We start from the raw sequence: 26,447 nt of genomic DNA on the forward strand, positions 1-26,447 counted from the left end.
ATATATATATATATATATATATGAAATTAGCACATATATATATACTTATATAAGAAATGAACAAATATGCTTTTTTAATCCGGTTTTATAAACGCTCCCCTTTGTGCTCCCATGGTGAAAATGATGTTGGCTCAGTCAGTGGTTGTTTTTTGATGACTGACCCGTGACATACACCCTCCACCCTACCACAGCTCTGACCTATCGACTGATGTTGGCACACACAGCGGTTTCCTGAGAGCAACCACCGAGCCAGAAGGGCTCGTCGCATGATTAAACTAGATCTAAAAACCTGTCCCACCTCCGCTTTGCCCACATGGGAACCATCCTGGCCGCATCAACCAGAGCAGCGTTCAGAAAATCCACAATCCAACAAGCACACACACACACACACACTTCATGCAGTGAAACCTGAGCTCCTCTCTATTTCCACTGGCTGCACAACTGCTGTGAACATTTGTCACGACAGAGTGAGTATCATGAAATGCTTTGTGAAGATGCTGTCCACAAGTGTACACCGTGAGCATTACTATATCATTATATATCATTGTTCGTATTCTCAGCATTTAAAAAAAAGTATGTTTTTAATTCAGTTCAATTCAAAAATACTTTATTGATCCCAAAGGGAAATTAAATGTTGTAACTCATTTAATTAAATAGTGATTGTTTCAGTGTAGTCAAAGCCTGAAAACCTGAAATTCTGTCACTCATCTGATAAAAGCAAGTTCAGGAGAATTCACTTTACGAAAATATTTTTGCTTTGCTTTGGCTACAGTTTTATTGTTTCATGCCAAATCTCCATTGAACTTCCTTGAACTTTTGCACATATTCCTATGTTACAACCAGTCTAGCCAATGTATTTTGGGATTTTTTTTATGTAATAGGGCAACATAGAGTAGTGAATAACTGCCTAGTTTTATACAAATACAAATCTTAAAAGTGTGGTGCACTTTTGTATTCAGCCCCATTAGTCTTATACCCTGAAGCAAAATAAAATCGCTTTTAGAAGTAACTTAACTGGTGAAAATGTTCCACTTGAGTTCAACCAAAAATCCAGTTGTTCTGCGAAGGCCTCATAGATTTGTAGGACTTCAAATCTGATGTTCACAGGCACACTCCATTCATTCTTACTCAGTTTGATCTATTTTGCAAAAGAAAGTTGTCAAAAATGTCAGTCTCTATTTGAGGAAAACTATTTGGGACCAAAATACTTGCAGCTGGAACTGAAGCCAAAAGGTGGTTCTACTAAGTACTGACTCAAACAGCTGATTGCATATCCAGGCTATGCTTTTCAGAACTTTATTTGCCCAAAATATTGAAAACCATGCATAATTTTATGAGATACATTAAAGTTTAGGATTCGGAGTATAAATATTTTTGCTGTATAAAACTGCTGATTCACATCTAATAGCAGGGAATGTACTACCTGGTGCGCAAATCACCATCTGTGCAAATTATTTCAGATGTGTAACCATCTGCAAAGATGGTGGATGGGAGCATAAAATGATCTAGTCAAACGGGGCCAGTCGAATACGTTGTGGCTCAAAGACGGGGGTTGAGGCAGTTCTAAAACAACTAATAAGATAAATTGTATATGCAGTAATTTGTTAACTGCGGAAGTCTCTGACTCTGTATGCAGTTTGGCTTCAGTGGGGGCCAAAAGAGTAGGCCTGTTTTAAAGTCATCTTGCTTCCAAAAGGTAATAATGTAAAGGAAACCATAAAGCGTGTAATTAACTTACCAGATGCTTTTCTCTCTGTCAGTTCAAATAGAGAACTAGATGCCACTCACAGCACTGTCTCTGCAAATGCTGACGCCACTTAAGATCACTGCACTGAGCCAAGAGCATATGGCTCTCTGTGTGGTTTTACAAGCTTTGAATAAAATAGGAAGGCTGTCAACCTGGAGTTTATGCACTGGCTCTGGAAAACTTGGCTTAATATGATGCACAAGCACCTGAAAGATGTACTTGGAGCTCAAGCTTGGCATGATGACTGCTTTCAGTGCTCCAACTCTGTGAGCTACTTCATCCAGTAAAATAAAAGACAGTATATAAATTATTTCAATAAGGAAATTGAAGGAACAATCCAGGCCTGCCTGGCCCCAAAGTTCCCTGGTTGGTTTGTTTGTTTTCAGTAAATTCACAAACCTTAAACAAGACGGATAAACTCTGTAAGTAGTTTTGTCAGTATGATTATCAGATGGGCTTCCCCCTACCTTTTGCAGATGTTTGTTGAACAAAATGTTGGACTGTTTACAAAGAACTGCAATTACGGTGCTAATGATTTCCAATTAGGCAGCCAGAGACGTATCATTTTCCTCCCTGAAGATGACGGATACTCAATCTCTGTATCGCCACTCTTAACTGTTACACACACCAGCGAGCTTGCCCTCACACCTGCATGCACATGCATCATTACTGCCAAATATTAAACACTCAGACTCCATCATTTCAGGCTTGCACTGGTGTAATAAATGCAAAAAAATATCCCATGCCACGGAGCTCATTCTTGGAATCTTTGCTCTCTATTTAGTTTTCTTTAAAGCAACTGGCAAATTTCCATTCATGCCCATCCCTTCTCTTCACTGCCCCAATGTAGAATGAGGTTTTATTACTCTCTGTGAACAAGATCCACAGTGTAGGATGAACGTAATTTTACTTTTATTTCGTAGTCAGTGCAAAGAATCATGACTGCATTTATCCATTGGATCATCAGGTCAAATTTATGCTGCCCCATACTCTACATGCTTCCATGCATACACGCTTTCTGCATACATAACCCACAAACCTCTGTTTCTCTTCTAATACAAATGAGCTATTTGTGTCTCTGTGTTTGTTCTAAATCTAACTAAATCATGCACATTTTGTTTATGTCTGTACACGCCTCTACATTCATGACGTTTGCTACAAGGCTGTGCTACCTGCTTTTAACCTTTAGCTATGTGACAATGTTTGTGTCTGTGCTGTGCTTCTGTGTTGTGGAACGGTTGGGCCTGCTTCTTGGCGTGGACAGTTTGCATCAACACTCGCAGGACACACACACACACACACACACACACAGAGTTAGCTAACATGGATACTATTAACAAGAAGTTTGGAGGAATGTTGGAAAAGGGTATTTGCACAAAGAAGGAAAAGGTTATTTGAGCTATTTTGGGTTCTTTGAGAAGAAATATGACAACCTTTGTACCCTAAAAATAATTTCCTCATTCATTCCTGGTTTCTTTACTCTGTGCTTTCTAGGAGTCCAGTTTCATATGACCTTCAATTCTTTCAGTTTTTCTTTGGTGATTGGCTGCTCATTCACTCACTTTCAAACCTGTACCTGAACATAAACCAAATTGCTTGTTTGTTTGCTTGATTAAGTCATTTAATGCTAAGTTGTGATTCATTTTGGTGTTAGTGATTCATTTTGGTGTTAGTGATATGACTTTAAAAACACAAAGCAATGAGCCAGTTCTTCAATGATTCACACTAAAACTGTGTATTTATGCAGTTTTAGCCACAGTCGTAGCCTGTCACACCAACACAATAAGTTTCCATCACTTTTTTTGACTCTAAAAAAATACCAAATAAAAGTTTGTTTGTTTTTTCAGAAGATAAAATCGTATTTTGCTGCTAAAAAAAAAAAAAAGGGATTTCCGAAGTTACATTTATCTCTGTTGTTGGGGTTGGGAGCCTCTGATCAATGGGAGCTTTTAATAAATGAAAATACAACAGTAAAGCGTATTTAAATGTTGCGCAGTTGAGCAAACACTTGTGCAGGACATGTTCTCATGATACAGGGATTAGACTAAATAGTCTTTATAATAAACATAAAGACATGCTTAGTAAACATTGAATCACAGTCACAAAAGTTACAAAGACCCCCATCTCTTTGGAAGCAAAATATAAAATCTTACATTTTTGCACAGTGTTTATTGATGTCAGACTATTTCTATGAAATCATTTATCTTAAACGTAATTCATCTTTGATGTGCTCAAAAACATCTGAGCTGATTTTAGGTGTGTGTTGGAGGGGGCTGTGTGCTAGAGCAGAATGGTTGATTTCACTTTTTCTCTTCTGAGATGCTCCTTACACTCTGGATGAGCAATTTTTAGATGATCCTCGTCTCATCCCGAGTGGCTGTTTTGCTAACTCCTTGGCCTGTATATTTTTTATATATGTGTGTGTTCAACCAGAGGTTGCTATGAAAGAGTTCTGTTGGTAGACTCTAAAAGATCTTTTTAAAATTCAACTTTATTATTCATTACTTTCAGAACTCTTCCATAATGAAAACATTTGTGGAATTGACCATATCTTATCTCATATAGTCCATGTAGATTTAGTCTGTGGAGAGCTGGGACTTTTTGTGTGCTTTGTTTATTAATGTCAAGTCTTTTATTGATACATGCAAAAGCTAATTCTAACCTTTTAGGACTTGAATAAAAAAAAGCCAGCTCTTCTCAATCTAACTCTACTGAATGAACTGTCACTGTGGCTCAAAGCTCTCATTTTGCCTTTTTGTTTTGTTCTTGTAGATAAGTACTCTGTGTTGAGGGGTGTAGCGGGCGAGGGGGAGAGAGAGAGAGAGCAATACAAAATGGCATTTAAACATCTCCCCTTTCCAGGTATATAACAACTGTGTGAATGTCTCTCTCTCTGAGGACACAACACAGAGTGACCTGCTTAAACGTGTGTGCTGACTGACTGCCATGTCTTTCTTCTCGCTCACCCCTTCCCCCTCCACCCATCTGTCTCTCCAATTTACTTCTCTTCCGTCCACCCTGCCATCTTTCAATCTGCCTGATCTTGTCCGTCACTCATCCTTTTCTGTCTTGGCACGGCTGTTGTTGGTCTGCCTGTGCTTTTTTTTATTTTTTGTTTGTTTGGACTGGTTTTAATCTTCTCACCTCTCTCACACACACACACACACACACACACACACACAAAACATACATGTGAACTCCTACACATTGTATCCTCCTTTCTGTCTCTCCCCTTTCAACCCAAATTTGCTGAAACTTTCCACATCATGCACCAACGCCAGGCACAGGCGGACGGTCCATCTGCCATGCAAGCTGCCGATTCGTGTCCCCACGGCCCCAACGAGCACCCCCTCTCGCTGGGCAGTCAGACCCAGAACCAGACCTCCAACACGGCCAACACAGCTGGCTCCACCGCCACCCATTACCAGCCCCCAGCATGCTGCGACATTCCCTGCGCGCTAATCGTGCAGCATTCCTACGAACCCACCAACCCCTCTGAGATCACCCCCAAAATGAGAATGACCACCTTCACCACCTCACCTCCCACACCAAGGTTATACATACAATAGAAGATAACAAATATAACCCTTGGTTTGTAAAGCTTGAAGACAACATTGTACATGAATGGTCATTTGAAGGGAGATGACTGACGACAGGAAATGAGACCTAAACTTGCTGCAAGGCTGGAAGCAGAATTACCTCTTAAAAAAAAAAAAAAAAGTTTGTTTACCTGGCATGTTGCCAGATGATTTATATATGCAATAATGCCTTGCTGCCATTAGAGGGGGCTTTCTCCACGTTTGGACAAAGAGGGCCCTTCTCCAGCAGACAGTTGAAGTCGCATGGTTTTTACAACATGAAAACTTTGTAATGAGATATACCTTCTATATTACAAAGACACATGTAAGCCAAAAGAGATTTAGTGATCAATTTGACATTTCATTTTTCAAATTAAACCTTTGCCTTTAACAATGAACCAGGGTATGTAAATATTAGATGTGGGAGGTTCTAATCATTCTCAGATTCAGGGTTAATTTTTCTTCAATATCAGAGTGGACTTCGTTGCAGATTAATATATATATAGATATACCTTTAAGAGAGATATATTATAAAAGTATTCAGGTTTTACTGCTTTAATCTTCTATTGCTTCAGGCCACTATTGCTCAGTCCTAATAGGCACCCCTGCATTTCCTCTCACGGACGGCAGAATGACCATTTGTGATTCGATCCTACCTTCCACTTCCCTTTATTTGTGCTGATGCCGATCCCTCTCCTTTACAATTCTTTCCTCCAAACTCCAAACGTGCCTAGTTTAAACACAAACATTAGCAGTCCCTCCGTCCTCCCCTCCCTCCAAAGGTGTCTCATTTAGATGGTACCTGGTGGGCAGGGCCCACTGCTGGTTCCCCTGCTCTGCTCGTGAGTAGGGCCAAAGAATTCAGCCGAACAGACCCCCACAGATGCGATGGAAAACGGTCAGTAAATCTCTGTTTATCCCCAATCTTGTGGCTTCCACCTTCAAAAAAATAAAAAAACTCCTTTCTGATTTTACCCAAATACTATCACTGTGAAATCCAAACCAACCAACCTGTCTCACCCCACTCTGACCAGTCCTTCCTCCAAGACCCTCTCACAGAAAAAGCTTGGGATCCCAGAAGCACGTGTGGTAGATGTAAAAATGTAATTTTGGAAACACTTCACTGAACTTTTTATCCCTCCTACTGTTGACCCAAGTCCCCTTCTACTTTATATGCAGCTGTCATTCACTGGAAACTGAACCCCCCCCCCCCTGCACTCATACTCACCTTTCCTTATGTAGTAAAAGCATGAAACACCTCTCACTAAGCATTACAGCCTTTTCAGTAGTTAAGTTATATGTGAATATAGTCATAAATGTACATTGTAATAAGTTTCATTTATCTGATAAAGCAAATTTATTTAAAGCTTAAGTTAATCTATGTGCTTTGAATGGCTAAGATTGTTCAGCAATTCATGTAAATCACTGTATGGTCCAATTGTAGTCATAAGAATTTCAACAATGAATTATGGCCTGAAAAAAATTCACTTGAAAGTGAGACGTTAATCTCAAGTGAATATTTTGCAGATAGAGGCCATGATGCAATGTAGTGATGAGAAAGTGTTGAGTATTTATCTACAAAGTTACCCCTAAGTTTTGTAGTTAGTCAAGCTTTGCTTGATAGTAACGAGACCCTGGAATGGCAGAGCGCACAGCATGTCAGCAGTGTGTCGTCTCTGTCCATTCCTGACTATTTGCACTCCCTTTAAGGCCTTGTAGAAGTGTGTTTATGTTTCTTTTTGTTAATATCCTGACCACAGCTCAGAGTGTGCTTCTCTATTCCTCCCTCCATCCTCCCCCCTCCCCTCTTCCTTGTTTTGCTCTCCCCACTTCTTGTCATGTCCATTTTTTTTTTTCCCTGTAACCATCAAACGAACGTTTGACGCTGTTCTTTCACGTCATGTACATTTTCTTGCTGGGTTTCTCAAATACTTTGACTTTATCTTTTTTAAAATTGCCCTCCCCTCATCTGCATTTGCCTTTTATTCTACTTTTCGTTTTAACTTGATTATTACATATTATTTTTACTGGTTGGATGGATTACATCCTTGTTGCTGAAAACAAATACACCCCATTGGTTCTCCAAATTCACTCTCTCTCTACTATATGCCTCACTCTGCCCCATGCTGTCTTTATCTTCCTTCGTATATTCTCCACACTTTACTCTCTAATTTTCTTTGTCATCATCTCCCTCTTTCTATATCCTCTCTTCACTTCTGTCCATCCTTCCTTGAACATTGCCTACAATTCTTTTTTAATCCAAATTCATCCTTCCTCTCCCATACTGATGAATTTTTCCTCTCATTGATCTCTACTCTCCCTGCATTTGTCATCGTCACTTCCTCCTCTTCTTTCTTCTCCTCTTTCCAACCCTCCCAACCCTGCAGGACGATAAGGAGATCGACCTGGAACACCTACACCGCAGGGTTAACAGCCTGTGCACCGAGGACGAAAGCCCCCACAAGCAGTTCTCCACCTCTTCCGTCGATTTAACCCCCCTTGACATGGATGCACTTCCTGCTGCACGACAGGCGCTCGAGCAGATCAGCGACTTCCGCAACACACACATCACTACCACCACCTTTATCCCTGAGCAGATCCAGACCCTGAGCCGCAGCCTGTCTGCCAAAGCCGCAGCTGGGTTTTCCTCTGGTTTTGGTGGCGGCACCACCCTTCAGGACCACCGAACTGGTGGGGTGGGCCCCTTCAGGCAGAGGGCCCCAAATGGTGGCTTCTTCCGCAGTCCCATTAAAACTATGTCCTCCATTCCTTACCAGCCAACAGGTCCAGGACCCAATTTTGGATACGGCAACGATCCAGACAGGGGCACCTCCATTTGAGGTGCTGCAATGGATATAGCTGGTTTGGGAGAAGAAGAAAGAGGAAGAGGTGGTCTGAGTATGTCATGGGGTGGTTGAACAAATATTTCATGGCTAGGCTAAAATGTCAGAGGATATATATATGTGTAAACAGGAATATTTGTTTCTGTTTTTAGTTTTTGCTCGGGTATCCAGAGGTGTTAACTTTGTATGAGGGGGGTAAAAAACGAAAAGGTGGAGGTCTGGAGGGGTATTCTTCATCCTCCCACAAACAATGCATCTCTACTTTATTGTTGTCGTTGTTGTGATTGTTTGGGGAATTATTTTGGGAGTTACATCTGAGAGGGGACCTATTTTTTATTGATGTGTTTTAGTTCTCTGACACGAGGACTTTCTCATGTACTGCTGAAATGACCTGACACTTTTTGCTGTATGAACACCCTCTTGGTGGGTTTAGTCAAAAACTAGTTTAACACCAAGACCTACCCCCTTGTTAGCTCCAGAGTTGCCATTGATGAAGAATTGTAGCTCTCTTTATCCTTGAAATAATTTTCAGGGGTTTTGACTGCTAGCAAAAATGAGGCATTACCATTATGAAAACAAAACACAAGGTGTTGTCTTGAAATCGAGGATCAACTATCTCTGGTTTAATGCTGCCTTTCCACTATTTGAGAGGCTGGACTCGTTGTTCTCTTCACTGGTGTTGTTGTATCAATGCCTTTGGTTCTGAATATTTAAGGAATTCCAAGATGATATCCTTGCGAGGGAGCCTGACCGAGACATAAGACCTTGCAGACGAACACATGTTGACGCCTCCACGGTGCATCAGTGTGAAAATTGTTGAAATGCCATGACAGTGTAACAATGTGACACTGTAACTCACCAGTTTTGGTGCATCAATCTTTAAAGTCCTTCTGCCATTTTTTTGGTGCATCAGCCTGAAACTGTTTTCACCACTTTGATGCACATTAAACTCTTTGTCAATCCTTCTGCACTGTACCAGTGCCCACAGACCTGTAAGTGATTGTATGTAGATCTTACCTTTTATTTTCGCTCACCTGTATTGTGCTATCTGCTTTTTGATTCGAGGTGAGATACTCCAACCAGACTCTGAGGTGTAGGAGAAATGGACATTCATAAAAAGCAGCTGAAAAAGCGAGAAAAAAAAAAAGACGAGCTGAAAGACTTCACAAAGCTTATGCTTATTATATGTCTTTTATTGAGTTTTGTTTTGAGAAAAAAAAAAGATTTTAATGCGTGGAATGTGTTTTGGTCAGGAAGTACAAAAAAAATTTCACATTGTTCTGAGCTGTCTACTTGTTTTTATTTCCTCTCTCTGAGCAAACTTTGGAAAAACTGCTAAACAATTGCTGTAGTATCTGATTTCGTGTCACATTCAAATTTCTGCTCTTTGATTTTTTTTTTTTTTTTCTGTTTTGATTAACCTTTTAGTGCTACCATAGCTCCGGTGTTTAGAAGATAAAAGCTCACTCTGCAATGTCATGTCACATCCAAGAATCATGAATTGCATCTTATCAGGTTCAAGTGCTGAAATGAAGTAGAGTCTGTGTTCGAGGCAAAGCCATTGCAACAATGTCTTCAGTACGAGCCTTATGCGACCGCCAGCTAGCTGTCCCCTCCCAGCGTCCAGGAAACCCCAAACCACTGCTGTGTACTGGAAACATTACAGCAAATCTTTGTAGAGATGGAGATCGAGGCAATGCCCTGAAGGATCAGTGATCATCAGAACCTAGTGAGTCCAAAATACACTTCGATTTCATATTTTTCCACAGAAAAGGTACTATTTATATAACTTGTTTTTTAAGTGCCAATTAAATAAAAACAAAACCATTAAGGTGCTTTTTTTTTTTGGTGGGGAGTGGAGCATTTTTGTGGATTACTTTGTGAATTAGAGGGCAGGTTGGTGAGGTGGAACCAAACCTTTTTATTTCACTAACACTGTATTAATAATTGGTAATGTTAGTTGTTTAGAGCAAGTTTTTGGTTTCTTATCTTTTTTGAGCTAAAGCTGCAAACTGTTGTGTGTAGAGAATTCAGTCAAGCCACAGTGTTTTGAAGCAAGCATTGTTAGGGTTTCTTTTCTTCTATTAGAATACAGTCGGGCTATTGAATGACAAATAGGACACATACGTTTAAAAAGATTTATTTAGTATAAATGAAAGAGACATTATGAAAATGTATATTTTACATGTTGATGCTATTTTTGTTTAACAAAAAGGAAAAGACTATATCATGTTGAGCTTTAGTATTGAGTTGAGCAGGTAAATTACTGCCTTTGGTTCTCCCCGTCCTGCCCATGGTAAACATAAACATACACACCAATCACACCGATGGTTTGCTTTTTCTTTCTTTTCTTTTTTTTTTGTTTGTTTTAATCATATCATTCAGACTTTTTTTTCTGGCTAAATAACAAAACTTAGCAAGTTCACTAAAAAGAAAGCATGCACAAACTTGCTGTCTTAGCTGTCTGTTAACATTTTTGATTTCTTACATAGAACTACAGGATTTACTTGATAATTTTCCAGAATTTATGATGTACAGTATTTAATATAGGCCTATTTTGTTGTATGTGTTGCATAATATTCAAAAACCGAAACAAACTGGGGCCTCTGTTACAAGTGGCAAAGCTTTCTGTGTATAATTTGTCTAATAAACAGGTTTTCTACAGTGGGATGTATTTCTTGTGTTTGCTTACCGGACAACAAATGACTCATTTAGCATGTTTTTTTTTTGTTTGTTTTTGTTTTTGTTTTTTTTTTCCCATAATAAAAACGCAATTTAGAGTAACTGTAGACATTACTGTATTATAATGTGATTTTATATGAACAATATGGCAAAGGATTACTATTTTATACCTGAAACCTTTCCTTTTTGTCAATTGATGTTTTAAATTTTTATTTTCCTGGATTCTTCCCAACTCTACAAGAAATATCTTGCTGGTAAATTAAACTACACTGGTAAGTGCACACAGTTGCAGTCCTTTACAGTAGCATTCCTATTTTTTTTTGTACTTTATAACATTTTGTTCCATTACAAACACAAACTATAATAATTATCGTATCATACAAGAAAAACATAACATAATGCAGATTTCTAGAGTGCAAGTAAACTGAGTTGTCGAGATTGTTCACATAAAAAAAATACCTGCAATGTCTAGCATGCAAATTTCTATCTGTTTGTATATCGTCTGTCTGACCAACAAAATTTTGTCTTGAAGATTTAGATTTTTTTTAACCAAATATTAATTCAGTGATTGATTAATATGACTGGAATTCAATCAGACCTGTTTGTTTTTAATATTGGTTCCCTAAGATCACTGTTTGTTGTGATTAGGTGCTAATACAGACAAAGTAAATTGAACCAGGGTTTCACTGTGGAGTTGCTCTCAATGCTCTTACCTCACAACAAGATGGTAATCTCAGCCTGGAGCCTTTAAATGTGGAGTTTGTCTGTTTGTCTGTCCCAGTATATTTAGGTGTTTCTCTACTGGACTGGCGACTGGTTTGGGGAAGACCTGATGAAGATGCTCATAATCCCCTCCTGGCCCTATAAAGATTAAGCAGGTATATAAAATCAATGGATGAGTTGAACTTAAAGAGGAACAAACTTTAGACATCCAAGAAGGTGTCAAACACAAGACTTTTCTCCACAAGAAGAACTTAAAGGTTTTTAGTAATTACCACATGGTTTGCCAGGTTAATGTAGCTTTGTTTATACATTAAATCATCTGTATAACATTTGTTTTAATCACTTTTGTTGAAGTTATAATTTTATAAGTAAAAGGTTTAAATTTTCATGGTCTCTCATTTTAAATTTCTTATAACTTCAAAGGCTGTTTTACTGCTGTTCACAGCTGGATAGACGCTCTCAAGTTCACTGGAGTATAATACTGAAGTAGCATTTATTCACCAGACAGTGGCGCTGTTTAGCTTTTCCAGTTATCGCAGATCTCCCTTCACTTTTAGAACTATGTTTTGTTGGGAAATAATGTTAACCAGAGATTGGAAGAAAAAAAAAACACTAGTTAAAGAAGATAGTCTCAGTTAGCTATGAAGCTGTGAGATTTGCAGAAAAGGACAGATTAAACAAAACTGGCATTAAAGTCCCTCAGCCTTCTGGAGAGTTGACATTAATCTTGCCTTCACTTATTTCGCTGTAAATCAACAGCAAAAAATCTCTATATGGGTGCAAAGTATGGCTAATGGAAACTTGCATCAGGGGCACCTCATGACTGGGGCCCAATTCATCCTCATAATTTATTTAATAAATGGGAGCAATTATTAGAACATTGTCTCAGTGCAGACCAAGACTTCGAAATGACGTAACATTTATTTACTGATGAGTTTGCAATCTATGAAAAGTGACAGAGGCAGAAATAATTATTTACATGTTGCCATTGTACTTGTTACTATTAACTATCAAAACTATTATTTTATTTCACCATGAACATCCGTAGATGTAAGATACTGAGTTTGGATCTTGAACAGTCTGTGGAAACTTCATTCTCCCGATAAAAAAGTAAAGGAATTTATCTGTTCCACACAGCCTTCAGAAATATGCACAACACAAATAATCAAAGTCATTTTTAGCATCATAGAGTAATTCGTTAATAGATATTATAAACATTATAAAGATGAAATATTAAACGATTCATAATTCGTGAACTCGCTCCGCTCCCGACCAAAAACAACTTGAGACAGCAGCAGTGATGGGACATCCGGAAGCCAGGCTTCGAGGCATGTACCTATAGTAAAAGGGGGGCGTGTCAGATGAAGCCCCGCTTCGACGCTTGCGTCTCTCGCTTAAAACCATCTGACTGACAATAAAGGATGCCTCTCATTGGACACATCGTTTTGGGTGCCGATTTTCACAATAAAAGCGCCATGAGCCGTGGTGCTTCTTGGTTTGTCATAGGTAATTTGGCAGCATATGATGAGTGTTTTCCATCAGGAGCAGTTGAAATAGAGCCAACAATCAGGCTTTCCTGTAACTACCTTTACAGGAAAGCCAATTTATAATTTATATAATTTATAATGCTGATTAGCCTGAGCATTCACAACAGGATGAGCTGACGGGGAAAAGCTGTAGTTGTAGCAGAGAGTTAGGGGGGGAGGAGGCGGGGCATGAGCAGCGATATTGTGATTGACAGCGCTAAGACCCACCTGCCGGCTCTGATTGGTTGTTTCTAGAAGGCAGATGAGCTCGACTGTTCCGCAGTTTGTCTGTCCCATACCATACTGCCACAAGATAGTGACTGTACAAAAAAAAAAAATACATATTTTTTAAATTGGTAAGCCATAGTCATAATTAGAAATAGAAGTATTTCGCTCTGTGCAATGAATCTATGTGTTCTATTTTTTTTAAACGAGCGGCAGAAATATAACTTTTTATTCTTTATTTTTTTTAGATGCATCTGTACAACATACACCCTCAACACATCGAGCTGACTTGCAAAACAAATGGATTTGAAGTTACTGGGCAGGTTAGCTGCAGATAAAAAAGGGGGGTGGGGGGGCATTAGCACAGAAACATCTCATCACAGGCGGTCTTACATTTGTATTTACAGGATTTTTTTTGAAAGATTATTATGAGATCCCTGCCCACCTCCCCGCCTCGTGCCCGGCGCGCCCCAGTCTCCAGGGAGACGGGAATGAGAGGGGGCAGCACGCAGACTCCTCTTGCGCATTGGAATGGGACCCCTTCTCTCTCTCTCCCCCTGAAGGAGCTTCCCCCCTCAGCCGTGACCAATGGAACATAGAGTCTCCATTGTGGCTGAGACACTTTAATAATCGCCAGCTACAATATCCAACCTGTCGGTAGCTTCAGGAGCCCAGCCCAGCACGTTGGAAGCGGGGGCGGGGGGAGAGGCTCAGTGGTGGGAAGAGGAGGGGGCGAACGCTCGGCGCCAGACCTCCACCCCTAAAGATGTCCCCGCGATGAATAAATGAATAAAAAGTAGAAATGACTGAGGTCAGGCTGTCTCTGAAATTGTGCGATTTATTCTCTGGAATTATGTTTTTCCTTCTTTATAAATTGCCGTGACAATATTCCTTGGGTTTCTGAACCAAAGGAGACGGTTATCAGGCACCATCTGACCAAGTGTAGTAATTGAATCTTGATATAGTCATTAGGTTATCTAATGTTAAAAAAAAAAAAAAAAAACTGAGGCTCAGGGGTAAAACCGTCCTGATTGCCTCCTTGGTCATCCTTCCTTAAACACTAATCATTTGCTGTAATCTTTTCACCGCTCAGGCAATTAGTCTTAATGGCTTATTTCCACTTAGTGACTTGGTTATTTGGTGGGAGGTTTGCACGTCAGTAAATGATATAAATGATATAATGTACAAATAACAGGTGCGATCAAAGCAATATTGTTTTTATTTTTTATTTTTACTTTCTTTTTAGTCTGTGCAGTTTTCCAGTTAGCTGTAACCTCCTGTGTTGTATGTGGCAAAAAAAAGAAGCCTGCATCAAATTCGTTATATTTAAGTGAATTTGCAAAGTGCATACGTCTGTCTGTCATGCGTGTGCGTCCTCACCATCTTGCTCCCTGCGCGCCACAATACAGTCCGATCGGAGCGCCAGACCTCATCTCATGTTTCAGTTCCCTGTGAAGCCCTTTTCTCACCGACAGGGCGTTCCGAGAGCCGGATCAAAAGGTTTTGAACCAGCTACAAAGGAAAAATGGAAACCAGAGATGATCCTGGATTTAATAAATCCACAATGAGTGCGCGAGCCCAAGCAACCGCAAATATTTCCCCCTTAAAAAAAATAAAAATCTTTTAATGTTGGCTTCAGGGCTTCCTTAACTTCCTCCTACATTTTACTTTATTCAGTTCCAAACGGGACTTTTATGTCATGTAAAGCGCAACATATTTTTTATTTATTTTTTTTTTTTTTTGTGTGTGAGGTTTAGATTACAACTGAATTTTGGATTGTGTTAAATGTTAATCATAATTACTTAAAATATAGCAAACTATTCGTTTGCAGAGGTCAAAGTCTAACATTATAGCACACTTGTAAAAACTTTTTTTTAAAGTATTTGCACAAGAATTTAACTTAATGAAAGTTTCACCATTCAAAGTTAAACCATGGTCAACTCAAACCAGATTAGCAGGATTATTTAATCAGTTAGAGTTAAGCCTAATTTAATCAAATTTAAACACTAATTCACTTTGTATTCAGCGACTATGCAACTATAACAAAAACAGCAGGATAAAAATATACATTTCCAATGCAGGATTTCTCAAAATATTAAGTTTAAAAAGCACTCCAAAAGTGCTTTTTAAAACACTTTTGGATGTAAATGATATAATGTACAGATAACTTTCGGCACACGAGGGAGGGGAACGGCCAGAAGGATAAGAACCAACAATAGATGACAACAAGCAACCAGGATCCACACAAATAAGCAAATTTCAAGTTGACTTGTTAACGTCACTGTTCATTACATTGAAGAGATTGAAGAGGACATAGTTGACTTGTCCATAACTGAGTACCCAAACTATTCTCTAAGCTTATTACTAACTTGGTTCATGTTACATGGGCAGCCATGCAGAGGTGGCCCTAGCCCATTTGGCCCCCTGGGCAAACCACCTTTTTGGCGCCCCCACAGCACCCCCGCCCCCCTCCGCTCCCCATGAGAAGTTCTCCACTTATATTAACTTCCAAACATTTAGCTAAATAATCACATAATCACATGTGCTTTCCTGCAGCTGAGCGTATGTAAATCTCACTGAAAAACAAGTATGAGCAAAAAACAGTAATAGAAACATAAATTGTGTAATTTCGTACTTTGGACACACTAACATGCTCTGTTCCTTCCATGATTTCTCAGTGCGGCATAGCATGAGGAAGTTGGTTTGTTTTTGTTTTATTTTTTATTTTTTTATTTAATCAGTTTTAATAAGGATTTACCACAATTAATTTAAAAAAATCTAATTTTATCAGATTAGTTTAACTGATTTTTCAAGCAAAGTATGTTTGTGTCTTTGAGCTGTTAAACTTAATCATTTCTTGCCAATTATTAAATATCTACCGAAATCAAATTGAAATTGATGCACCACTTTTATTCCTTAAATCTGTTTGTTCTCGCTTCTCAGTGCAGATAAAACAAGAGTCATCTGCGATCCAGCCCCGTTGACTCGCTTACAGCATTCTGGCTAAATCACACTGCGCATTCAGTGCCAATTGCTGGGTTCTTAACCAGGAGGCCAATTGACCCTGTTGAACTTTTCTAGCTACCCCTTTTTTTTTCCTGCTGATTGCCCCACCTCCATGTCGGAGACGCAACACAGGCGCAGTGAGAGGTCAGGTGAGGATCCTGTTTCATCCACGCACGTCTCGTGCGGTGCACCCTCCTTACTAAGCCCTTCATCACTTGCACGTGCGTCCGGTGGGAGGTTCCCCTACCACCCCGTTTGCGTCAAGCACTCCCTAAATCGTAATGTTATCATAAACAGTCCCACCTCAACGACCCATAATCACCTCTCAGGCTTTTTTTTTTTTTACCGAGACATCTCATTGGACGTGAACACGCGACCAGCGCGAGGAGGGGGGCTTCCAGACGCGTGCCGCTTTTTAAGCCGACGCAGCGCCTTGAGACACCAGAGAAGGAGTCCCGCACGCGACCCGAACGCCTCTTACACACACACACACACACACACACANTGCAATGTCATGTCACATCCAAGAATCATGAATTGCATCTTATCAGGTTCAAGTGCTGAAATGAAGTAGAGTCTGTGTTCGAGGCAAAGCCATTGCAACAATGTCTTCAGTACGAGCCTTATGCGACCGCCAGCTAGCTGTCCCCTCCCAGCGTCCAGGAAACCCCAAACCACTGCTGTGTACTGGAAACATTACAGCAAATCTTTGTAGAGATGGAGATCGAGGCAATGCCCTGAAGGATCAGTGATCATCAGAACCTAGTGAGTCCAAAATACACTTCGATTTCATATTTTTCCACAGAAAAGGTACTATTTATATAACTTGTTTTTTAAGTGCCAATTAAATAAAAACAAAACCATTAAGGTGCTTTTTTTTTTTGGTGGGGAGTGGAGCATTTTTGTGGATTACTTTGTGAATTAGAGGGCAGGTTGGTGAGGTGGAACCAAACCTTTTTATTTCACTAACACTGTATTAATAATTGGTAATGTTAGTTGTTTAGAGCAAGTTTTTGGTTTCTTATCTTTTTTGAGCTAAAGCTGCAAACTGTTGTGTGTAGAGAATTCAGTCAAGCCACAGTGTTTTGAAGCAAGCATTGTTAGGGTTTCTTTTCTTCTATTAGAATACAGTCGGGCTATTGAATGACAAATAGGACACATACGTTTAAAAAGATTTATTTAGTATAAATGAAAGAGACATTATGAAAATGTATATTTTACATGTTGATGCTATTTTTGTTTAACAAAAAGGAAAAGACTATATCATGTTGAGCTTTAGTATTGAGTTGAGCAGGTAAATTACTGCCTTTGGTTCTCCCCGTCCTGCCCATGGTAAACATAAACATACACACCAATCACACCGATGGTTTGCTTTTTCTTTCTTTTCTTTTTTTTTTGTTTGTTTTAATCATATCATTCAGACTTTTTTTTCTGGCTAAATAACAAAACTTAGCAAGTTCACTAAAAAGAAAGCATGCACAAACTTGCTGTCTTAGCTGTCTGTTAACATTTTTGATTTCTTACATAGAACTACAGGATTTACTTGATAATTTTCCAGAATTTATGATGTACAGTATTTAATATAGGCCTATTTTGTTGTATGTGTTGCATAATATTCAAAAACCGAAACAAACTGGGGCCTCTGTTACAAGTGGCAAAGCTTTCTGTGTATAATTTGTCTAATAAACAGGTTTTCTACAGTGGGATGTATTTCTTGTGTTTGCTTACCGGACAACAAATGACTCATTTAGCATGTTTTTTTTTTGTTTGTTTTTGTTTTTGTTTTTTTTTTCCCATAATAAAAACGCAATTTAGAGTAACTGTAGACATTACTGTATTATAATGTGATTTTATATGAACAATATGGCAAAGGATTACTATTTTATACCTGAAACCTTTCCTTTTTGTCAATTGATGTTTTAAATTTTTATTTTCCTGGATTCTTCCCAACTCTACAAGAAATATCTTGCTGGTAAATTAAACTACACTGGTAAGTGCACACAGTTGCAGTCCTTTACAGTAGCATTCCTATTTTTTTTTGTACTTTATAACATTTTGTTCCATTACAAACACAAACTATAATAATTATCGTATCATACAAGAAAAACATAACATAATGCAGATTTCTAGAGTGCAAGTAAACTGAGTTGTCGAGATTGTTCACATAAAAAAAATACCTGCAATGTCTAGCATGCAAATTTCTATCTGTTTGTATATCGTCTGTCTGACCAACAAAATTTTGTCTTGAAGATTTAGATTTTTTTTAACCAAATATTAATTCAGTGATTGATTAATATGACTGGAATTCAATCAGACCTGTTTGTTTTTAATATTGGTTCCCTAAGATCACTGTTTGTTGTAATTAGGTGCTAATACAGACAAAGTAAATTGAACCAGGGTTTCACTGTGGAGTTGCTCTCAATGCTCTTACCTCACAACAAGATGGTAATCTCAGCCTGGAGCCTTTAAATGTGGAGTTTGTCTGTTTGTCTGTCCCAGTATATTTAGGTGTTTCTCTACTGGACTGGCGACTGGTTTGGGGAAGACCTGATGAAGATGCTCATAATCCCCTCCTGGCCCTATAAAGATTAAGCAGGTATATAAAATCAATGGATGAGTTGAACTTAAAGAGGAACAAACTTTAGACATCCAAGAAGGTGTCAAACACAAGACTTTTCTCCACAAGAAGAACTTAAAGGTTTTTAGTAATTACCACATGGTTTGCCAGGTTAATGTAGCTTTGTTTATACATTAAATCATCTGTATAACATTTGTTTTAATCACTTTTGTTGAAGTTATAATTTTATAAGTAAAAGGTTTAAATTTTCATGGTCTCTCATTTTAAATTTCTTATAACTTCAAAGGCTGTTTTACTGCTGTTCACAGCTGGATAGACGCTCTCAAGTTCACTGGAGTATAATACTGAAGTAGCATTTATTCACCAGACAGTGGCGCTGTTTAGCTTTTCCAGTTATCGCAGATCTCCCTTCACTTTTAGAACTATGTTTTGTTGGGAAATAATGTTAACCAGAGATTGGAAGAAAAAAAAAACACTAGTTAAAGAAGATAGTCTCAGTTAGCTATGAAGCTGTGAGATTTGCAGAAAAGGACAGATTAAACAAAACTGGCATTAAAGTCCCTCAGCCTTCTGGAGAGTTGACATTAATCTTGCCTTCACTTATTTCGCTGTAAATCAACAGCAAAAAATCTCTATATGGGTGCAAAGTATGGCTAATGGAAACTTGCATCAGGGGCACCTCATGACTGGGGCCCAATTCATCCTCATAATTTATTTAATAAATGGGAGCAATTATTAGAACATTGTCTCAGTGCAGACCAAGACTTCGAAATGACGTAACATTTATTTACTGATGAGTTTGCAATCTATGAAAAGTGACAGAGGCAGAAATAATTATTTACATGTTGCCATTGTACTTGTTACTATTAACTATCAAAACTATTATTTTATTTCACCATGAACATCCGTAGATGTAAGATACTGAGTTTGGATCTTGAACAGTCTGTGGAAACTTCATTCTCCCGATAAAAAAGTAAAGGAATTTATCTGTTCCACACAGCCTTCAGAAATATGCACAACACAAATAATCAAAGTCATTTTTAGCATCATAGAGTAATTCGTTAATAGATATTATAAACATTATAAAGATGAAATATTAAACGATTCATAATTCGTGAACTCGCTCCGCTCCCGACCAAAAACAACTTGAGACAGCAGCAGTGATGGGACATCCGGAAGCCAGGCTTCGAGGCATGTACCTATAGTAAAAGGGGGGCGTGTCAGATGAAGCCCCGCTTCGACGCTTGCGTCTCTCGCTTAAAACCATCTGACTGACAATAAAGGATGCCTCTCATTGGACACATCGTTTTGGGTGCCGATTTTCACAATAAAAGCGCCATGAGCCGTGGTGCTTCTTGGTTTGTCATAGGTAATTTGGCAGCATATGATGAGTGTTTTCCATCAGGAGCAGTTGAAATAGAGCCAACAATCAGGCTTTCCTGTAACTACCTTTACAGGAAAGCCAATTTATAATTTATATAATTTATAATGCTGATTAGCCTGAGCATTCACAACAGGATGAGCTGACGGGGAAAAGCTGTAGTTGTAGCAGAGAGTTAGGGGGGGAGGAGGCGGGGCATGAGCAGCGATATTGTGATTGACAGCGCTAAGACCCACCTGCCGGCTCTGATTGGTTGTTTCTAGAAGGCAGATGAGCTCGACTGTTCCGCAGTTTGTCTGTCCCATACCATACTGCCACAAGATAGTGACTGTACAAAAAAAAAAAATACATATTTTTTAAATTGGTAAGCCATAGTCATAATTAGAAATAGAAGTATTTCGCTCTGTGCAATGAATCTATGTGTTCTATTTTTTTTAAACGAGCGGCAGAAATATAACTTTTTATTCTTTATTTTTTTTAGATGCATCTGTACAACATACACCCTCAACACATCGAGCTGACTTGCAAAACAAATGGATTTGAAGTTACTGGGCAGGTTAGCTGCAGATAAAAAAGGGGGGTGGGGGGGCATTAGCACAGAAACATCTCATCACAGGCGGTCTTACATTTGTATTTACAGGATTTTTTTTGAAAGATTATTATGAGATCCCTGCCCACCTCCCCGCCTCGTGCCCGGCGCGCCCCAGTCTCCAGGGAGACGGGAATGAGAGGGGGCAGCACGCAGACTCCTCTTGCGCATTGGAATGGGACCCCTTCTCTCTCTCTCCCCCTGAAGGAGCTTCCCCCCTCAGCCGTGACCAATGGAACATAGAGTCTCCATTGTGGCTGAGACACTTTAATAATCGCCAGCTACAATATCCAACCTGTCGGTAGCTTCAGGAGCCCAGCCCAGCACGTTGGAAGCGGGGGCGGGGGGAGAGGCTCAGTGGTGGGAAGAGGAGGGGGCGAACGCTCGGCGCCAGACCTCCACCCCTAAAGATGTCCCCGCGATGAATAAATGAATAAAAAGTAGAAATGACTGAGGTCAGGCTGTCTCTGAAATTGTGCGATTTATTCTCTGGAATTATGTTTTTCCTTCTTTATAAATTGCCGTGACAATATTCCTTGGGTTTCTGAACCAAAGGAGACGGTTATCAGGCACCATCTGACCAAGTGTAGTAATTGAATCTTGATATAGTCATTAGGTTATCTAATGTTAAAAAAAAAAAAAAAAAACTGAGGCTCAGGGGTAAAACCGTCCTGATTGCCTCCTTGGTCATCCTTCCTTAAACACTAATCATTTGCTGTAATCTTTTCACCGCTCAGGCAATTAGTCTTAATGGCTTATTTCCACTTAGTGACTTGGTTATTTGGTGGGAGGTTTGCACGTCAGTAAATGATATAAATGATATAATGTACAAATAACAGGTGCGATCAAAGCAATATTGTTTTTATTTTTTATTTTTACTTTCTTTTTAGTCTGTGCAGTTTTCCAGTTAGCTGTAACCTCCTGTGTTGTATGTGGCAAAAAAAAGAAGCCTGCATCAAATTCGTTATATTTAAGTGAATTTGCAAAGTGCATACGTCTGTCTGTCATGCGTGTGCGTCCTCACCATCTTGCTCCCTGCGCGCCACAATACAGTCCGATCGGAGCGCCAGACCTCATCTCATGTTTCAGTTCCCTGTGAAGCCCTTTTCTCACCGACAGGGCGTTCCGAGAGCCGGATCAAAAGGTTTTGAACCAGCTACAAAGGAAAAATGGAAACCAGAGATGATCCTGGATTTAATAAATCCACAATGAGTGCGCGAGCCCAAGCAACCGCAAATATTTCCCCCTTAAAAAAAATAAAAATCTTTTAATGTTGGCTTCAGGGCTTCCTTAACTTCCTCCTACATTTTACTTTATTCAGTTCCAAACGGGACTTTTATGTCATGTAAAGCGCAACATATTTTTTATTTATTTTTTTTTTTTTTTGTGTGTGAGGTTTAGATTACAACTGAATTTTGGATTGTGTTAAATGTTAATCATAATTACTTAAAATATAGCAAACTATTCGTTTGCAGAGGTCAAAGTCTAACATTATAGCACACTTGTAAAAACTTTTTTTTAAAGTATTTGCACAAGAATTTAACTTAATGAAAGTTTCACCATTCAAAGTTAAACCATGGTCAACTCAAACCAGATTAGCAGGATTATTTAATCAGTTAGAGTTAAGCCTAATTTAATCAAATTTAAACACTAATTCACTTTGTATTCAGCGACTATGCAACTATAACAAAAACAGCAGGATAAAAATATACATTTCCAATGCAGGATTTCTCAAAATATTAAGTTTAAAAAGCACTCCAAAAGTGCTTTTTAAAACACTTTTGGATGTAAATGATATAATGTACAGATAACTTTCGGCACACGAGGGAGGGGAACGGCCAGAAGGATAAGAACCAACAATAGATGACAACAAGCAACCAGGATCCACACAAATAAGCAAATTTCAAGTTGACTTGTTAACGTCACTGTTCATTACATTGAAGAGATTGAAGAGGACATAGTTGACTTGTCCATAACTGAGTACGCAAACTATTCTCTAAGCTTATTACTAACTTGGTTCATGTTACATGGGCAGCCATGCAGAGGTGGCCCTAGCCCATTTGGCCCCCTGGGCAAACCACCTTTTTGGCGCCCCCACAGCACCCCCGCCCCCCTCCGCTCCCCATGAGAAGTTCTCCACTTATATTAACTTCCAAACATTTAGCTAAATAATCACATAATCACATGTGCTTTCCTGCAGCTGAGCGTATGTAAATCTCACTGAAAAACAAGTATGAGCAAAAAACAGTAATAGAAACATAAATTGTGTAATTTCGTACTTTGGACACACTAACATGCTCTGTTCCTTCCATGATTTCTCAGTGCGGCATAGCATGAGGAAGTTGGTTTGTTTTTGTTTTATTTTTTATTTTTTTATTTAATCAGTTTTAATAAGGATTTACCACAATTAATTTAAAAAAATCTAATTTTATCAGATTAGTTTAACTGATTTTTCAAGCAAAGTATGTTTGTGTCTTTGAGCTGTTAAACTTAATCATTTCTTGCCAATTATTAAATATCTACCGAAATCAAATTGAAATTGATGCACCACTTTTATTCCTTAAATCTGTTTGTTCTCGCTTCTCAGTGCAGATAAAACAAGAGTCATCTGCGATCCAGCCCCGTTGACTCGCTTACAGCATTCTGGCTAAATCACACTGCGCATTCAGTGCCAATTGCTGGGTTCTTAACCAGGAGGCCAATTGACCCTGTTGAATTTTTCTAGCTACCCCCTTTTTTTTTCCTGCTGATTGCCCCACCTCCATGTCGGAGACGCAACACAGGCGCAGTGAGAGGTCAGGTGAGGATCCTGTTTCATCCACGCACGTCTCGTGCGGTGCACCCTCCTTACTAAGCCCTTCATCACTTGCACGTGCGTCCGGTGGGAGGTTCCCCTACCACCCCGTTTGCGTCAAGCACTCCCTAAATCGTAATGTTATCATAAACAGTCCCACCTCAACGACCCATAATCACCTCTCAGGCTTTTTTTTTTTTTACCGAGACATCTCATTGGACGTGAACACGCGACCAGCGCGAGGAGGGGGGCTTCCAGACGCGTGCCGCTTTTTAAGCCGACGCAGCGCCTTGAGACACCAGAGAAGGAGTCCCGCACGCGACCCGAACGCCTCTTACACACACACACACACACACACACACACACACAAAAAAAACACACAAACTGTGCGCAACTGTGAATTCCTAGGAACATTTCCTAAGACAGTTATAGGGAAAAAGTTTTCTTGTTGTTTTGGAAATATGGATGTGTTAACGGTGGAAGAGTGGAGTAAAGGTGCGCGGGAGGTTGCAGCTCTGGGTGCGCTGCAACAGGAACGCGTCAGCACCGGGGTGGTGGAGAGGGGAGGGAAGCATCAACTCGAAGTGTCCCGCTACGACCCGGGACATACGCTCGTGGACGGCGGCAGTGACCCACGCGCCTGGCTAACCGACGCTTCTGGCACCTGCGCGGCACACGCCACATCACCCGACTACCTGCGGCACTCGCCCTGTCCGAGCACCGGCTCCTATCAGGGTGAGAGACCTCATTACACTTGAATACATCAGATAGGTGCCATTAATGTTATTGATTAGGTATTGATACTTTTATTATTATTATGATTATTATTATTATTATTATTAGAGTTTTGGATGTTTTACACATTCAAATGTTGATATGGGACTTTTAAGAACGCGAAATAAATCATTTATTCCCATCTGTTTTATTAGTTGTTGCTTTTAAAACTTTATCATAAGAGGGAATTCAACAACTGTCATTTATTAATTAGTTATTTTCGCTCTGCTTATTTCAGAGAGTTGTTCCCCCGGGTCCTCGGGCCACCCCAGCCCTCCCATTCACAGAAGATCTGCCAAGAGTCCCTCCTCTTCCTCGCTCAAAGTCAGGGACCTGTGCCGCCTCAAAGGCACCATCTCAGGGCCCGAAGAAGAGGCCCCCCTGAGACAGAGAGCGCAGTCCAGCAAGCCCGTCAGCGGCGTCCAGAGGCAGAGGCGGGTGGCCGCCAATGCACGTGAGAGGAGGCGCATGCACGGGCTGAACCACGCGTTCGACGAACTGCGCAGCGTCATCCCGGCGTTCGACAATGACAAAAAACTCTCCAAGTACGAAACTCTGCAGATGGCGCAGATTTACATCAACGCGCTGGCCGAGTTGCTGCAAGGTCCGGTGTCCTCCACCAACAATGAAAACTCCCACGGTTCACCAAAGCGTGATATTTTGCTGTCACCCGCAGATGGTTTTGAGGGGGCAAAAGAAAGGGCTGCCCAGTCGCCGTCACTTACCTGCAGGACAGCGGTGGCTCTGCCCCTCTCTGGTGATGCCATTCCTGTTCACATCAACGGGATGCCATTCCGCTCCTCGTTCCAAGAGAACTCATTCACTGGCAGAGTTGAAGAAGCGATGTGTTCCCCTTCTTCCTCATCCACACTTGTCGGGAATGGGAGGAAAGAGTCTCCACGAAGCGACGGAGAGTTTTCCCCGCGCTCCCACTTCAGTGACTCGGATGAAATAGCAATGGAGCTCCACTCAAGTGAAGAAGATGATCTGTCGGAAATCAAGCTACCCAGCCACCGTCATCCCACCGTGTCATTCTAAATAGTTTTTGAATAATAAAAAAAAGACTAAATAAAAATAAAAATAGTTCACTGCAACAGAATTGACCAAATTTCATTGAACCGTGTCAATCGTACCTACAGCCTTGTAACTTCAGAGGGAAAATGTTTCTCCTTTGTTTTTCATTTCGCAGAGGAAAAAAAATGTTTCCTGTTTCTGCAATAACTGTTGTTACTTTGTTAGAAAGGCCTGATTCGGTCTGCCAACATATATATATATATATATATATATATATATATATATATATATATATATATATATATATATATATATATAAAATGCATCCAGCAATTTCAAATTTCCATAGAGACGTGGGTGGACGACCCCTCTGCCATGTCGCGCACAGCACCGCCATGGGCATTTCCCACGTCCATCCGACCAAAACTCTGTCTTCCACAGAAACAGGGCGTTACTGACTGTCTTGTTCTATTTGCTTACGTGAGATTTATATGTAGAAATAATTGTAAATTGTTCTTGATTTCTGTTTTTAATTTGAAAATTCGTTTGTATTATGTATTTTATTTTGCAACTTCTAAAGTTTAGAACATGCACTTTAAATATTCGGGCCAGAGGCTAAAGAATTGTCAGTACAGCGATATTTTGGTTCCCCCAAACTTCACAGAATACAGTTGTGCTTTGTTAGCTAGTGTAGTACTGCCAACCTCCTACAAACTTAACCCATTTAATGTAGCCATCATCGCTGCCTTTTTGAAAGTTTTTCTTTCTTTTTTTTTATCAACAGAAGAATTTTGTGTGACTTTGTTTCTTTCACTGGCTGAGATTAAATGATGCTTATGATGTAGCCTATTTATTACTTATATGTTTCTTACTTTTGCTTTTTGTAACTTCGTATAGTTTAAGTTGATGAGAAAAAAACAACAGTCTTTTTGCCATTCTTTGTTATTTTCATTTGACTTTGAAAATAAAGAATATAAACAAAAATCC

At 39.6% G+C, this 26,447-nt stretch overlaps 2 protein-coding genes and 1 long non-coding RNA gene across 7 annotated transcripts in view; all 3 read left to right on the forward strand.

Moving 5' to 3' along the window:
* The window catches only part of grid2 (glutamate receptor, ionotropic, delta 2), a 437,740-nt gene extending 426,905 nt beyond the window's left edge, over window positions 1–10,835 (forward strand). For 2 of the 5 annotated variants that reach the window (XM_007548108.2, XM_007548109.2), the window contains one exon: window positions 7,713–10,835. In XM_007548108.2, the coding sequence (XP_007548170.1) occupies window positions 7,713–8,165 (453 nt within the window). In that variant the 3' untranslated portion in view covers window positions 8,166–10,835. Of the gene's footprint in view, window positions 1–4,519; window positions 4,610–5,028; window positions 5,339–7,712 lie in introns of all 5 variants that reach the window. The other 3 variants (XR_001661638.1, XM_016669506.1, XM_016669505.1) reach the window with 3 other exon arrangements.
* Window positions 10,836–16,851: 6,016 nt separating this feature from the next.
* LOC107835813 (uncharacterized) lies at window positions 16,852–19,106 on the forward strand. Its single transcript, XR_001661639.1, has 2 exons — window positions 16,852–18,320; window positions 18,830–19,106. It is a non-coding gene; the product is annotated as an uncharacterized LOC107835813 (long non-coding RNA).
* A 3,859-nt stretch (window positions 19,107–22,965) lies between these two features.
* atoh1a (atonal bHLH transcription factor 1a) lies at window positions 22,966–25,578 on the forward strand. Its single transcript, XM_007548206.2, has 2 exons — window positions 22,966–24,407; window positions 24,685–25,578. The coding sequence occupies exons 1-2, from the start codon at window positions 23,642–23,644 to the stop codon at window positions 25,482–25,484; spliced, it is 1,566 nt and encodes a 521-aa protein (XP_007548268.2). The 5' UTR covers window positions 22,966–23,641; the 3' UTR covers window positions 25,485–25,578.
* Window positions 25,579–26,447: the final 869 nt, after the last annotated feature.

The sequence above is a fragment of the Poecilia formosa genome, unplaced genomic scaffold (assembly GCF_000485575.1).
Source record: "Poecilia formosa unplaced genomic scaffold, Poecilia_formosa-5.1.2 Scaffold25, whole genome shotgun sequence".
In the NCBI taxonomy this organism is placed as follows: Eukaryota; Metazoa; Chordata; class Actinopteri; order Cyprinodontiformes; family Poeciliidae; genus Poecilia; species Poecilia formosa.

Excerpts from the sequence above, each read along its gene's own strand:
- atoh1a (XM_007548206.2), top strand. The coding sequence starts at position 23,642 with ATGTCGGAGACGCAACACAGGCGCAGTGAGAGGTCAGGTGAGGATCCT. Across the intron at positions 24,408-24,684 it reads GAGCACCGGCTCCTATCAGG|AGAGTTGTTCCCCCGGGTCC; the intron begins GTGAGAGACCTC and ends TGCTTATTTCAG.